The sequence below is a fragment of the Sinocyclocheilus grahami genome, unplaced genomic scaffold, assembly GCF_001515645.1.
Source record: "Sinocyclocheilus grahami isolate Dianchi unplaced genomic scaffold, SAMN03320097.WGS_v1.1 scaffold456.1, whole genome shotgun sequence".
Taxonomy (NCBI): domain Eukaryota; kingdom Metazoa; phylum Chordata; class Actinopteri; order Cypriniformes; family Cyprinidae; genus Sinocyclocheilus; species Sinocyclocheilus grahami.
In genome coordinates, this window is record NW_015505635.1 from 313,874 (window position 1) to 326,509 (window position 12,636).

Genomic DNA, 12,636 nt, shown 5'->3' on the forward strand with positions numbered 1-12,636 from the left:
GTGTGTGTGTGTGTGTGTGTCTGTGTGTGTGTGTGTGTCTGTGTGTGTGTGTGTCCAGCCCAACAGAGGGCAGATCAGTGCGTTACTGTGGTGGTTTCACCGCTAAGTGTCACTGTAGCACTACAGTGTTTCTGTTGATTCACTCAAAAGATGAAACAAGTGTTTTCCTCCAATTTTTTATTTACTGAATTATTCAAAACACACAATTGTATTTACCCATACTGGTCTTTTTAGTCCACTGATGTTCTGTAACAGTTATCACTCAGGTCTAGCCATCTTTAAAAGACTCAACATATGAACATACTGTAAGTAACTGTACAGGTGTTCATAACCATTGAGATCAAGACTGGGAAACGAAACGCTCAGAGAAATGACGGGGACACAACACGTCAAAAGCTGTATATGCGGTAGATGAAATTTTTAATGCCATCATTATTGAAAATTATTTGGCCCGTGAAATTTCGCCGAGGAACTGTAGCCTAAATGTGACCGCGTCTTTACTCTCACAGCTCCCTCAGTAATAATAAAGTTGCATTTTGCATCAATAGCATACATTTTTGTGTGTGCTATTTATAGGCAGAAACTGACTTTGGCGTGAATACGATACGCACGTGTTTGACGTGCATATAATACGCAGTTTTTGCGTGCATATGATACGAATTTTGGCTTATATATCAAACGCACCATCCCCACACCTCTAAACCCAACCATTGTGTATCATATGCACGTCAAAGTCAGTTTCTGTGTATAAAAATAGTACGCCAAATAGAAACAGAAAATCGTGCCATTGATAGCCTACGCACTTTCATGAGATCAGGTATAGAGTATAATTAAGAGGATTCACATGAACAAAAATCAGGGCAGAAGAACACACGAGTGTACTGGTGAGTTGAGCCTAGGCACTTGTTCCCATTGAGTACTGAACCATTACAGAAAACGGATGGGAATTTGCATTTCACAAATGTACACCACTAAAATGTTCTAAAATCACATTTCCCATGTGCTCCACATATTTCACATGTGCTTTTAAAGTGACATTAATGTGGTTTTTCTGTAAAGGATCTAAATGTTCTCTGAGTGTATTAAAAGAATGTTATAAGAACATTTTTTGCAAACACTCCTTTTAAATGTTCTCTAAACATTCTGGAAAACATCAGAGGCACTAAAACGTTTCAGAATAATTAGCCAAAGTTCCCTGTTAACGCGATACTCATCCTCATGTCAGTTTCTTTCTTCCATGAAACAATCAGAATGTTCTTTTTCACACAATGCAAGGAATCATAAGCATTTGGAAGGACACGAGGGAGAGTAAATGATGACCTTTTGTGGTGAATTAACCGTTTAAAGCAGCTGAAAAACATCAGATCTTCGGTCTAAAAGCCTCTCTGGAAAATGACTAAAATCAGAGCTGTTCTGAAAAACTGTTACCATGGCAATCTGCTAAAAAATCTATATTATCCCTTCTTGATGGGTGGATGGTTTAAACGCGCAGCTGCACTCATCGCTCACAGCGTTTCTTTCCCAGTCTCGAGTCTTTACAGCGACTATCTCTCAAGTGTTCTTTCTCGTCTTTTGTTCTTCTCCTTATTGGAAATTGATTGTCTTCTACCATCACAAAGACACATGGTTCTGATTGATTCTCTGGTACCAGAGGAAGGAGGAGGATTCGTCCGCAGGGGTCTCGGATCTGAACACACAGACTATTGTTTGTTGATCAACCACACATGTTAAATCACAGAAGAATGGACAGATAAAAGAGTGAATCTCACAAAACCTGACAAGAAAATGTCCAGCTCATATTTCACTGAAATCAAAGGAATGGCGAAATTATATTATTGTGGCCTATAAAATATTATACACATTCAAATATTATTATATTTAGAAGAAAATAGGCAAAACTGTTTTGATGTTCTTTAAATAATTGAATTTATTATTTAATGTATTTATTAAATAATTGCACACACACACCTATATGTGTGTGTGTGTGTGTGAGAGTGTGTGTGTGTGTAAACAAATAATTATTAATTATTAATAAATGTAATGCCTTAATGCAATTGTAATGGCTTAATGCAAAAAAGGTACTGGTCATAAAAAGTCTCTATTTTCTTAATGCAATTAATTTGATTTTGGGTGAAATTGAAATATGAACCAGACATTTCTTAGTGATATTTACCTAATAATTCTGTGTGTGTGTGTGTGTGTGCGCGCGCACATACAGTATATATATATATAAACAGTCAAGTCTAGTTAAAAACCCCAAAACCTTGATTTAACTTCATTGAAATTTCATTTAGAGAGGTGGGACAGAAGGAGAACACAATATTGTCAAAGCAAATAAATAAATATATAGATAGATAAAAAAGATAACACAATTATCAAATTGAATCGTTCCCCTTGCGTTCCCCCGTTGGACAAATCCATGTTCCTCCTGCCTCTCCCTGACCTTGACGTACAAGTCGTCCCGTCTCTGAACAGTTAGATTAATAACCATGCATAAAAGAATCACCAGCGGTTCCCTAACGACAGAAGAGCTGGTTTTCATTATCTTTTTTTTTTTTTTTTTGTCTTTTAAATATCAGGATCACTTGAACACGCACAACAATCACTAATTCAACTGAAATGCATTTTCCTATGGACAGAAACATGGGTCAATAAACTAAATAAGAGAGAGAAAAAGAAATGGAACATTAAAATGAAACAAATAAGTATACAGCAATTTGCCCCATGATATTACTTTGGTCTCTAAAGCTCATTTTGGTGTTTCTCATCATTCAAAAGAACTAACTACTACACAAGCTTTGGATAATTTCAGGCAATCTTGACTCCCGTGGTCAAAGGTTTCATATGGTGACGCCAGAATGTTTTCTAGTTGCTCTGACGCCACTTAAATGTTAAGTTCGCACTTAAAAATGGCTGATTTTGAGGGAGCATGCCAAAAATGAACAGGTAAATTACTCAACTCAACAAGACAGTACAGAACAGTAAAAAGCTTCAAGTCACAATATTTCCAAAACTATTATTTAGCAGTATTATCTTCTACTAGCATCGTTATTGTTTCATCAGATTACCTTTACATTACAAGTGTTTGAGGTAGGCCTATATCAGAATTCTCATTGTCAACACGTGCCTGCCAGCGTGAAATTACATGATTGGTCGAATGTCTGTGAATATGACCGATGGAGGCATATGATTGGACGACCACTGACAGTGCAGGTATACCTCAGTTTTACACAATTATCACAGGCACACACTTCCAGAATACTGTAAATGACACAAAAATAGCTCTGTCGGAAGTGTGTGTGTGAGTCCAGAGGTTACAGTAATATCACATGTTAAGCATCACTAACTGCTCGTCTGACTCCTGCACACTTCATTGAGAAATAGATACACATAAATAAATGCAGCAAATAGAAAAACAACTACTTTAATTAAAATTAAAATTAACAAAGTGCTTCTTTGTCAGAACGGAAACAGAGTCCCTTGTTTTTATGCAAAATATGCAGCTATGCAAAATATATGTTTAAAAAGTGTGTGTGTGTGTGTGTGTGTGTGTGTGTGTGTGTGTGTGTGTGTGTGTGTTTGAGAGTGTGTCCAGAGCAATTCCACCCGTGGTTGAAGGAAAAAGGCACTCAACTTGTCCTGCATAGTTGCCACTTCCTTCACCGTGGCATAATGCAGTCTGACTACTCTGTGTGTGTGTGTGTGTGTGTGTGTGTGTGTGTGTGTGTGTGTGTGTGTGTGTGTGTGTGTGTGTGTGTGTGTGTGTGTGTGTGTGTGTGTGTGTGTGTGTGTGTGTGTGTGTGTGTGTGTGTGTGTGTGTGTGTGTGTGTGTGTGTGTGTGTGTGTGTGTGTGTGTGTGTGTGTGTGTGTGTGTGTGTGTGTGTGTGTGTGTGTGTGTGTGTGTGTGTGTGTGTGTGTGTGTGTGTGTGTGTGTGTGTGTGTGTGTGTGTGTGTGTGTGTGTGTGTGTGTGTGCGTGTGCGTGTGTGTTTAGCTTAGTTTGGGGACAAAATTGTGAGTTTAAATTGTAATTAAAGGAACAGTTCACTAAAAAATTTTAATTTGAGGAAAATGTGCTCACCCTCAGGTCATCCAAGATTAGGATGAGTTTGTTTCTTCATCAGATTTGGAGAAATGTAGCATTGCATTAGTGTCTCACTGCAGTGAATGGGTGCCGTCAGAATGAGAGTCCAAACAGCTGATAAAAACATCAAAATAATCCACAGCACTCCAGTCCATCAGTTAACATCTGGAGAAAACAAGTTTTTAACTTCAAACTGTTGCTTCCAGCTGAAATATGAGTCCATAATCCATAATAACGCTTCCTCTAGTGAAAAAGAGCTGTTTTGGCTTGATCTGTGCCGATTTCTCTCCTGATTCAGACCAGAACACTTTGGAGGAAGCGTTGTTATTGATTATGGACTCGTATTGTAGTTCAAAACATCTTAATGCTGGATTAGTTTCAGCTTTTGTCTTCTCCAGATGTTAACTGATGGACTGATGGACTGAAGTGCTGTGGATTACTTGTGATGTTTTTATCAGCTGTTTGGACTCTCATTCTGACGGCACCCATTCACTGCAGAGCATCCATTGCTGAGACACTGATGCAATGCTACACTTCTCCAGATCTGATGAAGAAACAAATTCATCTACATCTTAGATGGCCTGAAGGGTGAGCACATAATTATCAAAGTTTCATTTTTGGGTGAACTATTCCTGTATGTCCCCAGTTAGACAGCTACGCAAATGTGTTTGTGTGTTTGAGAGGAAAATGCGTCGCTACACTAAATCACATTGGTGTACGTGTGTGTTTGTGAGCAACAGGTGTGTGATGATGATGATGATGATGATGATGGTTAAACTGGCAGGCTGAAGAAGAATCTTTGGTATCAGTGGCTGTATCACACACACCACTGTGTTTCTGTGAGGTAGCCACATTGATTCTCACTACAAACGAGGTGTGTGTGTCCGCTTTTTTCACATTTTTGCTTCACATCAGAGTTTGCAATGACACTGTTTAAGAAAGACTCGCTCTTCGCCTGGTCACGGCTCAATGCTCTCTTTGGAAATGCTACAGACATCTGCTGTCTTACCTGTCCAGAGCGAGACAGAAAGTAAGCAAAGATGACCGTCACCTGGCGAACGCGTCAAGAAGGGCCTTTTTCTCCATCAGGAACCTTTGAATCGATAGACAAAGAGACAATATCCATCTCTACTGCTGCGAGAGTTCAGAGTTCAGGAGTCCGCTTCTCCACAAATGTTCGTTATACACAACAATCCCTTTTTTTCTTCATTTCTCGTCGTCACAAGGTGCTTCTTTACACTTAGTTTATGCACAACAGAGCACAAAGAGTCCAGACGTTTAATACAAACTTTGTGTCTATGTAACTATTTTTACCCGCATCGTTATTATAGAGGAACAGAGAGAGAGAGAGAGGGAAGGAAAACAAGGAGGAAAGATATTTACAGTTTCATTTTCAGTACGTTTTGGTAAATGGAGTGATTTGGCTTCCAAAACAACGGATGAGTGTTTCTCAGCCCCTGTGGGAAGGATTTTGCATGATTTGTCGAATTCTCCCGCACAGACTCATGGGAAAGGAAGGGAGTCTTTGGGTTGGGCGGCTCGCAGCCGCAAATATCCTCTATGATTATCATTAAGGCATCTGTCGTTGGCACTCAATTATCATACAGTGACATTTTACCTTTAGGTTTGGCCACTAGAAGCTGCAGGTCTCCACAAACAGGAGAAAAATAATCGAACAGCTTTTACTCTGCGTTTGGTTACTGATTGTTTCATCTTTGGTAACGGAAAATACCTTTGGATATAAGACATAAATGTATGAAAAAAGCACATGGATGAGAAAAAGTCCTGACATCTGACAGATTTATGCTGCATTCAAGTCTTTCTGGGACGTTCCTCCTTGAGAGTTTGGAAATTGCAATGAAAATAATGGGAAAATGCTAAATGCTCTCATTCTAAGTTGACTTGATTCATGGTTATTAATGGTAACTAAAACTATATATATATATAAATATATACATAAAAATAAAAATTCAGTACTTTAAATAAAATAAATATTAATGGAAATTAAATATCAAAACTTACTTTATTTCAGCTAGTTGCCAAGGCAACATTTCTCATTTTCATTTAGTTTAACTTGAAGTATTAAAATAACAAAAATTGAAATAAATATTAATCAAATCTATCTAAACATATATATATTTTTAAAAGGAATAAAATTACAGCAATACAAAAAATTGCTAAAACTTTCAAATTAAAATTAAAAATATAGAAATAAAAATTAATTAAAAATAAAATAAAAAAGATAACCGTATATACATTATACTAAGATAACAAAATCTAAAACTAATGTAAAATTAATAAAAAACAATATAGACATTAAAAACAAAAATAGCGCATCAAAATTACAAAAACTCAAATTCTAAAGAAAGCAGGAAATATACAAATTAAAACATTTAAAATATAAATAAAATTATATCAATGATACTAAAACAAACTGAAATAAAATTTATAAAAACTATATACACATATATATTTTTTAAAGTTTTAAAAAATAATAAAAATGACAAAACCACAACAAAATTTTGAAATTGAAATCTAAAACGGAACTTGTAGTTTTAAAAACGAATTAAAAAAACTACAATAGTATATGAGTAATGCTAAAACAGCACTGACTTGAAGGCAGCATGACCTGCAGCAAACGAAGCGTGAGTTTCTGGGGTTTTCCAGGAGGTGGCGCCGTTGCTCTGTGCAGATGAAGCACTCTGTAAAACCCCTACGGTAAAATGATTCTTTAGGGGCCAATACAGAGGACTGATTGATTCTTTGCATCCCTTTATCATTGTGCTGGAGCAAGAACAAGGCGCCACGCTGGCAGTGAAAGTACTGACTGAGACGGCGAGTCACCTGAAAATATCTGACGTGATTTGAGAAGCTACCGCGATATGAATACCTAGATATATGTTTGAATATCCTGATGTGTCAAGGACAGGTCAAAGGTCAAGGAGTCGAGAACCAAGGGTTGTGTGCTAAAATACGTATTGCCTTCTATTCCTTCTTTCCGCTGCTCTATGAGAGAGAGAAAATTCTGCTCGGCCAATCCAGAGACTGAGATGAGAGATGTTGTAGCTCAAATATCAAGCACAGGTGGGGGAATAACCGAAATATCCACGATGAGAAAGAAATACAAGGACTAATGAATAAAATAGAACAAATGCAAATGATTCATCCACATCCGCCGTGCCCGGAAGAGGTTTGTGAGGTTTGATGGGCGCCGTAGATCATCATCAGCTGCTGCTGCCCAGATGCTGCATCTGGCACAGGTTTCTCCGCATCCGAGACGCTCAAGCCTTGGAGAAAGTGGTCGCCGAGGTGCCGGGCCCGGGACTGACCGCATGCTCGTCCTGCCAGCGGTCCACGCATCTGCGGCGTGCGTTCATGAAGAAGTTGCTGACGGTGGAGAGCTCCAGGCCCAGCTGCTGCGAGATGGTGATCTGCATCTCTTTGCTGGGACGCTTGTTCTCCTTGAAGATGGCGATGAGCGTTCGGCGCTGCAGGTCGGTGAAGACCAGACGCTGCTTCTTGGGCACCATGTTTCTGTCTTTGTGCTGCTCCTGTTCCTTTCTCTTGCAGGCTGCCAGGAGGAGAGACAGAGAAAGAGACGAGTGAAAATACAAGAATTTGACGTCCATAAAATCATGCATCCAGTGGAAAGCTGATAAAGGAAACTATTTCTGTCTGCTAGTGTTCAGAATTGATTGCAAACTTGGTAAACAAAAAATTATTTTAAAGCACTGCTAGTCAGAAATACTATTTAAAAATATCTAACACTATGATAGTGTGATTAGAAATGTTTTTTCAATTTAATAAATTTATATCCAGCTACCAAAAATGTTATGAAAAATTTTTTTTCTGAATGTTCTCGAAACGTTCAAATCATCCAATTTAAAAAAAAAATTGTTATGCGAACATTGCATTTTATAATTTTATATAGGAAAGTTACTTTTGTATGTTCCCTGAACATTTTGAAACACGTTGTAACATTTTTTTAAAAAACGTTAGATGAACGTCCAACTAAAATGTTTTTGAAGAAAAACGTCCCATGAGTGATGTATAAATAATGTTTTTGTGCTGATGTTTTGAGAACGTTATTAAAGTCCAGAGAACTTTTTAAACAAACATTCCGTTAATGTTCTGTCTTGGTTATTTAAATGTTAAGGGAACATTCCATTTTATTATTTTGCAAACATTATCGAAATGTTACTTTTGAATGTTTTCTGAACGTTCTGAAACAAGTAGTATCCTAATAAAAAATGTCAGACAAGCATGAAAAGTTTAATAAAAATGTTCCATGAACGATGCATAAATGATAATTTTATGCTAACGTTTTGAGAACTTTATTAAAGACCAGAGAACTTTGAATAAATGTTCTTTGAATATTACTGGAAGAACATTTGTTCATAACTTTAAAGGGGACCTATTTTACAAGATGTCCCCAGAGTGTATATGTGAAGTTTTTTTATAGCTTGTTAAATTTGCCACTTTTAGGGAATGACCCAAAACACACCATTTTGGTGTTTGTCCCTTCAAATGCAAATGAGCTGGTGCTCCAGCCCCCTTTTCAGAAGAGGGCGGAGCTTCAAGAAGTCAAGCTCCAGGATAAAAATAAACATTCCACTATTAGTAGAAGCCTGTTGTCTTTACAGAAAACATACTCGGTTTAAAAGTCAGTCATCTGATTGTACTGTGCATGATAAATGAGTGTTTATGAATTAAAATAACGACATAGCTGGTCTCCATGGTGCCTTCACATGCTATCACAAACATTATAAGTCCCGCTTGTGATTATGAGCTCAACAAATTCAAGCGGTCGACTTCACTTCACTTCACTTTTAACTAACACATTCCTATTTCTGATCATTCTGGCAGCACGTGAAGGCAGCATCAGTGAAAACAGGCAGAGACAGTGATAGCTTTAGCAATTAGCCAAGAAGCTCTTTCAGAAAGGCAATTTGGAAAACAAATGCATGATACTTTCTTTGTCTGGAGCTGACATTCGCACACACAGCGTTGGTTTTGATCCCTAAACGTATAATTGACTTTATCGATTTTTTCCGGGATATTTCCTTCGAAAATTAAACACAGTGTCCTCAGCGGCTCAGATGGAGAGAGACTCCTATGTTCTTTGGTGCATCCCAAAGCACAACACTTGTAATGCCTCTTTGGCGCTGACATTGCATCTCCAGCAAGAAAACAGTAATAAAGCTCTGCTGCTTCTCACTCAGGGCGGGGTCTATGCTAATAGGGCAGAGAGCGTCACAAATGGGCGGGACTTTTTCCCCTCAGTGACGTGAAAGAAGGGAGAATCTGTAACCGCTCGTTTGGAGAGATTGTTTATGATTTATTGGTATTATACAAAAATAAGTGGGTGGATTTTTACCATTATAGGCTGGTTGTTTTCACACACTGCAGCCACACAACTGTGTTCAAGCACCTTATAAAATTGATTTTTGCATAATAGGTCCCCTTTAAGAGAACTGTCAGAATGCTTTGAGAATGTTCCCTGTTAGCTGGGTATAAATGTTGATTTATATTAATAAATATTATTGCTTATCTGAACAGTTTGTCTCTGAGCTTATAAACCCCAAAACAATAGAACTGCCGCTTTAAATGACATAATGCAAAGGAAATGATTTCTGCTACTTATAGAATAGTCATTTGTTCAGAATTGCACACTTGCTACTCTTATAATTTCTGAAGTATATTGCATGCATACTGTCCCCAGATATGCCAAAATGTGCAATACACAACAAATAATAACACATTTCAGACAGTGAAGCCTAAATTACTGCATTAAATCTACATGGTACGCTCTTAAAAATAAAGGCTGCAAAGGGGGGTTTCATAGAAAAAACATTTTGTGCTTTTATTACAATCCTTCTCTACTCCCTGCTCTTAAAGATGGCATAGCCAAACAGTGGTATGATCGAGGCATTCAAACATTTGACGAGTTTTACGAGGAGGACACATTCATGTCTTTTGATCTGCTACAACAGAAATGTATCCTTCCCACTACATTTTTCTTTAAATACCTACAAGTTAGACATTGCATTCAGACCCAGTAAGGTGGTCGTTTATCTAAACTTCCTCTTTCACCTCTTGAGGCTATTTTGTCTGAGAAAAAAGGTCCTAAGGGTTTCATTTCATTTATCTATGACAAGTTGTTGCAGTTGATGGCTGGTAATATCTGTGACGTCAAATCTAAGTGGGAAAAAAACTTGGAGTACTCATTCACTGACGATGAATGGGAAACAATATGTGAGGAAGCTCAGAATTTCTCTATCAATAGCCATCATAAACTCCAATTTAATGTGATACATAGAGTTAACTATACCCCAGTTAGACTGCACTACTTTAAAAGATCCTACTCAGAGCTCTGTCCTATGTAAAGCAGATAGAGGGACTCTGATACATATGCGATGGTCTTGACCTGATTTGGAAGTATATTGTAAAGAGGTTTTAGACATCATTGCCATAGTTGCTGGTACTAATGTGCCTAGAGAGCCTAGGCTTGCCCTTTTAGGGGACACCACACTACTCGATCAACAAAGGGTTAATCCCCTCAGTGACGTGAAAGAAGGGAGAATCTGTAACCGCTCGTTTGGAGAGATTGTTTATGATTTATTGGTATTATACAAAAATAAGTGGGTGGATTTTTACCATTATAGGCTGGTTGTTTTCACACACTGCAGCCACACAACTGTGTTCAAGCACCTTATAAAATTGATTTTTGCATAATAGGTCCCCTTTAAGAGAACTGTCAGAATGCTTTGAGAATGTTCCCTGTTAGCTGGGTATAAATGTTGATTTATATTAATAAATATTATTGCTTATCTGAACAGTTTGTCTCTGAGCTTATAAACCCCAAAACAATAGAACTGCCGCTTTAAATGACATAATGCAAAGGAAATGATTTCTGCTACTTATAGAATAGTCATTTGTTCAGAATTGCACACTTGCTACTCTTATAATTTCTGAAGTATATTGCATGCATACTGTCCCCAGATATGCCAAAATGTGCAATACACAACAAATAATAACACATTTCAGACAGTGAAGCCTAAATTACTGCATTAAATCTACATGGTACGCTCTTAAAAATAAAGGCTGCAAAGGGGGGTTTCATAGAAAAAACATTTTGTGCTTTTATTACAATCCTTCTCTACTCCCTGCTCTTAAAGATGGCATAGCCAAACAGTGGTATGATCGAGGCATTCAAACCTTTGGTGAACTCTATTCGATACCTAAAAGTTAGACATTACATTCAGACCCAGCAAGGTGGCCGTTTATCTAAACTTGCTCTTTCACCTCTTGAGGCTATCTTGTCTGAGAAAAAAAGGCCCTGAGGGTCTCACTTTATTATCTATGCCAAGTTGTTGCAGTTGATGGCTGGTAATATCTGTGACGTCAAATCTAAGTGGGAAAAAAACTTGGAGTACTCATTCACTGACGATGAATGGGAAACAATATGTGAGGAAGCTCAGAATTTCTCTATCAATAGCCATCATAAACTCCAATTTAATGTGATACATAGAGTTAACTATACCCCAGTTAGACTGCACTACTTTAAAAGATCCTAATCAGAGCTCTGTCCTATGTAAAGCAGATAGAGGGACTCTGATACATATGCGATGGTCTTGACCTGATTTGGAAGTATATTGTAAAGAGGTTTTAGACATCATTGCCATAGTTGCTGGTACTAATGTGCCTAGAGAGCCTAGGCTTGCCCTTTTAGGGGACACCACACTACTCGATCAACAAAGGGTTAATCTGAGATTTGTTAGGCTAGCCCTACTATAACTTTGAGATGGAAGGATTCTAAACAACCTTCTACTTCTATGTGGATTAAAGAAGTATAATCTTACATACCTTTGGAAAAAATTGCATTTAGTTTGAAATCAACATTGAAATCAAGATTTGTTTATCAAATACTGGGGCAGCGTCCTTTCTTATTTGGGCATAACAGGACAGAATGCTAAGATATCATCTAACTTTTTTTTTGTTTAATTTTATTTATGGCTTATTTGTGGCACTATGGGTTGGAGGCCTGGGGCATGTTATAGGGCAGTATACATGGGGAGGATCTATTTAGATTATTCTGTATTTTGTATTTAAAAAATAAATAAACATAATGTTCAAAAAAATTAATAAATAAATTCGGTTCCCCAAAGGACCTTTCAGTGAACAGTTCTAAAAAGAACATATTTTTATTAGTGTGAAGAACATTTTAATAGTCTAAAGAATATTTTCCACCATAAAGAACCTTTAGAGTTTCCATAAATGTTAAAAGTTCCTCATGGAACCATCGATGCCAATAAATATGTTTATTTTTAAGAGTGTGCATTTTGCAGGTCTATGCATTTAATGTGCTTTTGAGATATACTTGACCGATATATTTGTAGTAGTGAAGCACAAACCAATATATGTAGTGACTGTGTGTGTGTGTGTGTGTGTGTGTGTGTGTGTGTGTGTGTGTGTGTGTGTGTGTGTGTGTGTGTGTGTGTGTGTGTGTGTGTGTGTGTGTGTGTGTGTGTGTGTGTGTGTGTGTACTTGTGTG

At 37.5% G+C, this 12,636-nt stretch overlaps 1 protein-coding gene across 1 annotated transcript in view; it reads right to left on the reverse strand.

Moving 5' to 3' along the window:
* Window positions 1–7,363: 7,363 nt before the first annotated feature.
* Window positions 7,364–12,636, reverse strand: part of LOC107552684 (one cut domain family member 2-like) — a 38,900-nt gene continuing 33,627 nt past the window's right edge. Inside the window, exon 2 of the mRNA XM_016234628.1 lies at window positions 7,364–7,653. Within this exon, the coding sequence (XP_016090114.1) occupies window positions 7,364–7,653 (290 nt within the window). The remainder of the gene's footprint in view (window positions 7,654–12,636) is intronic.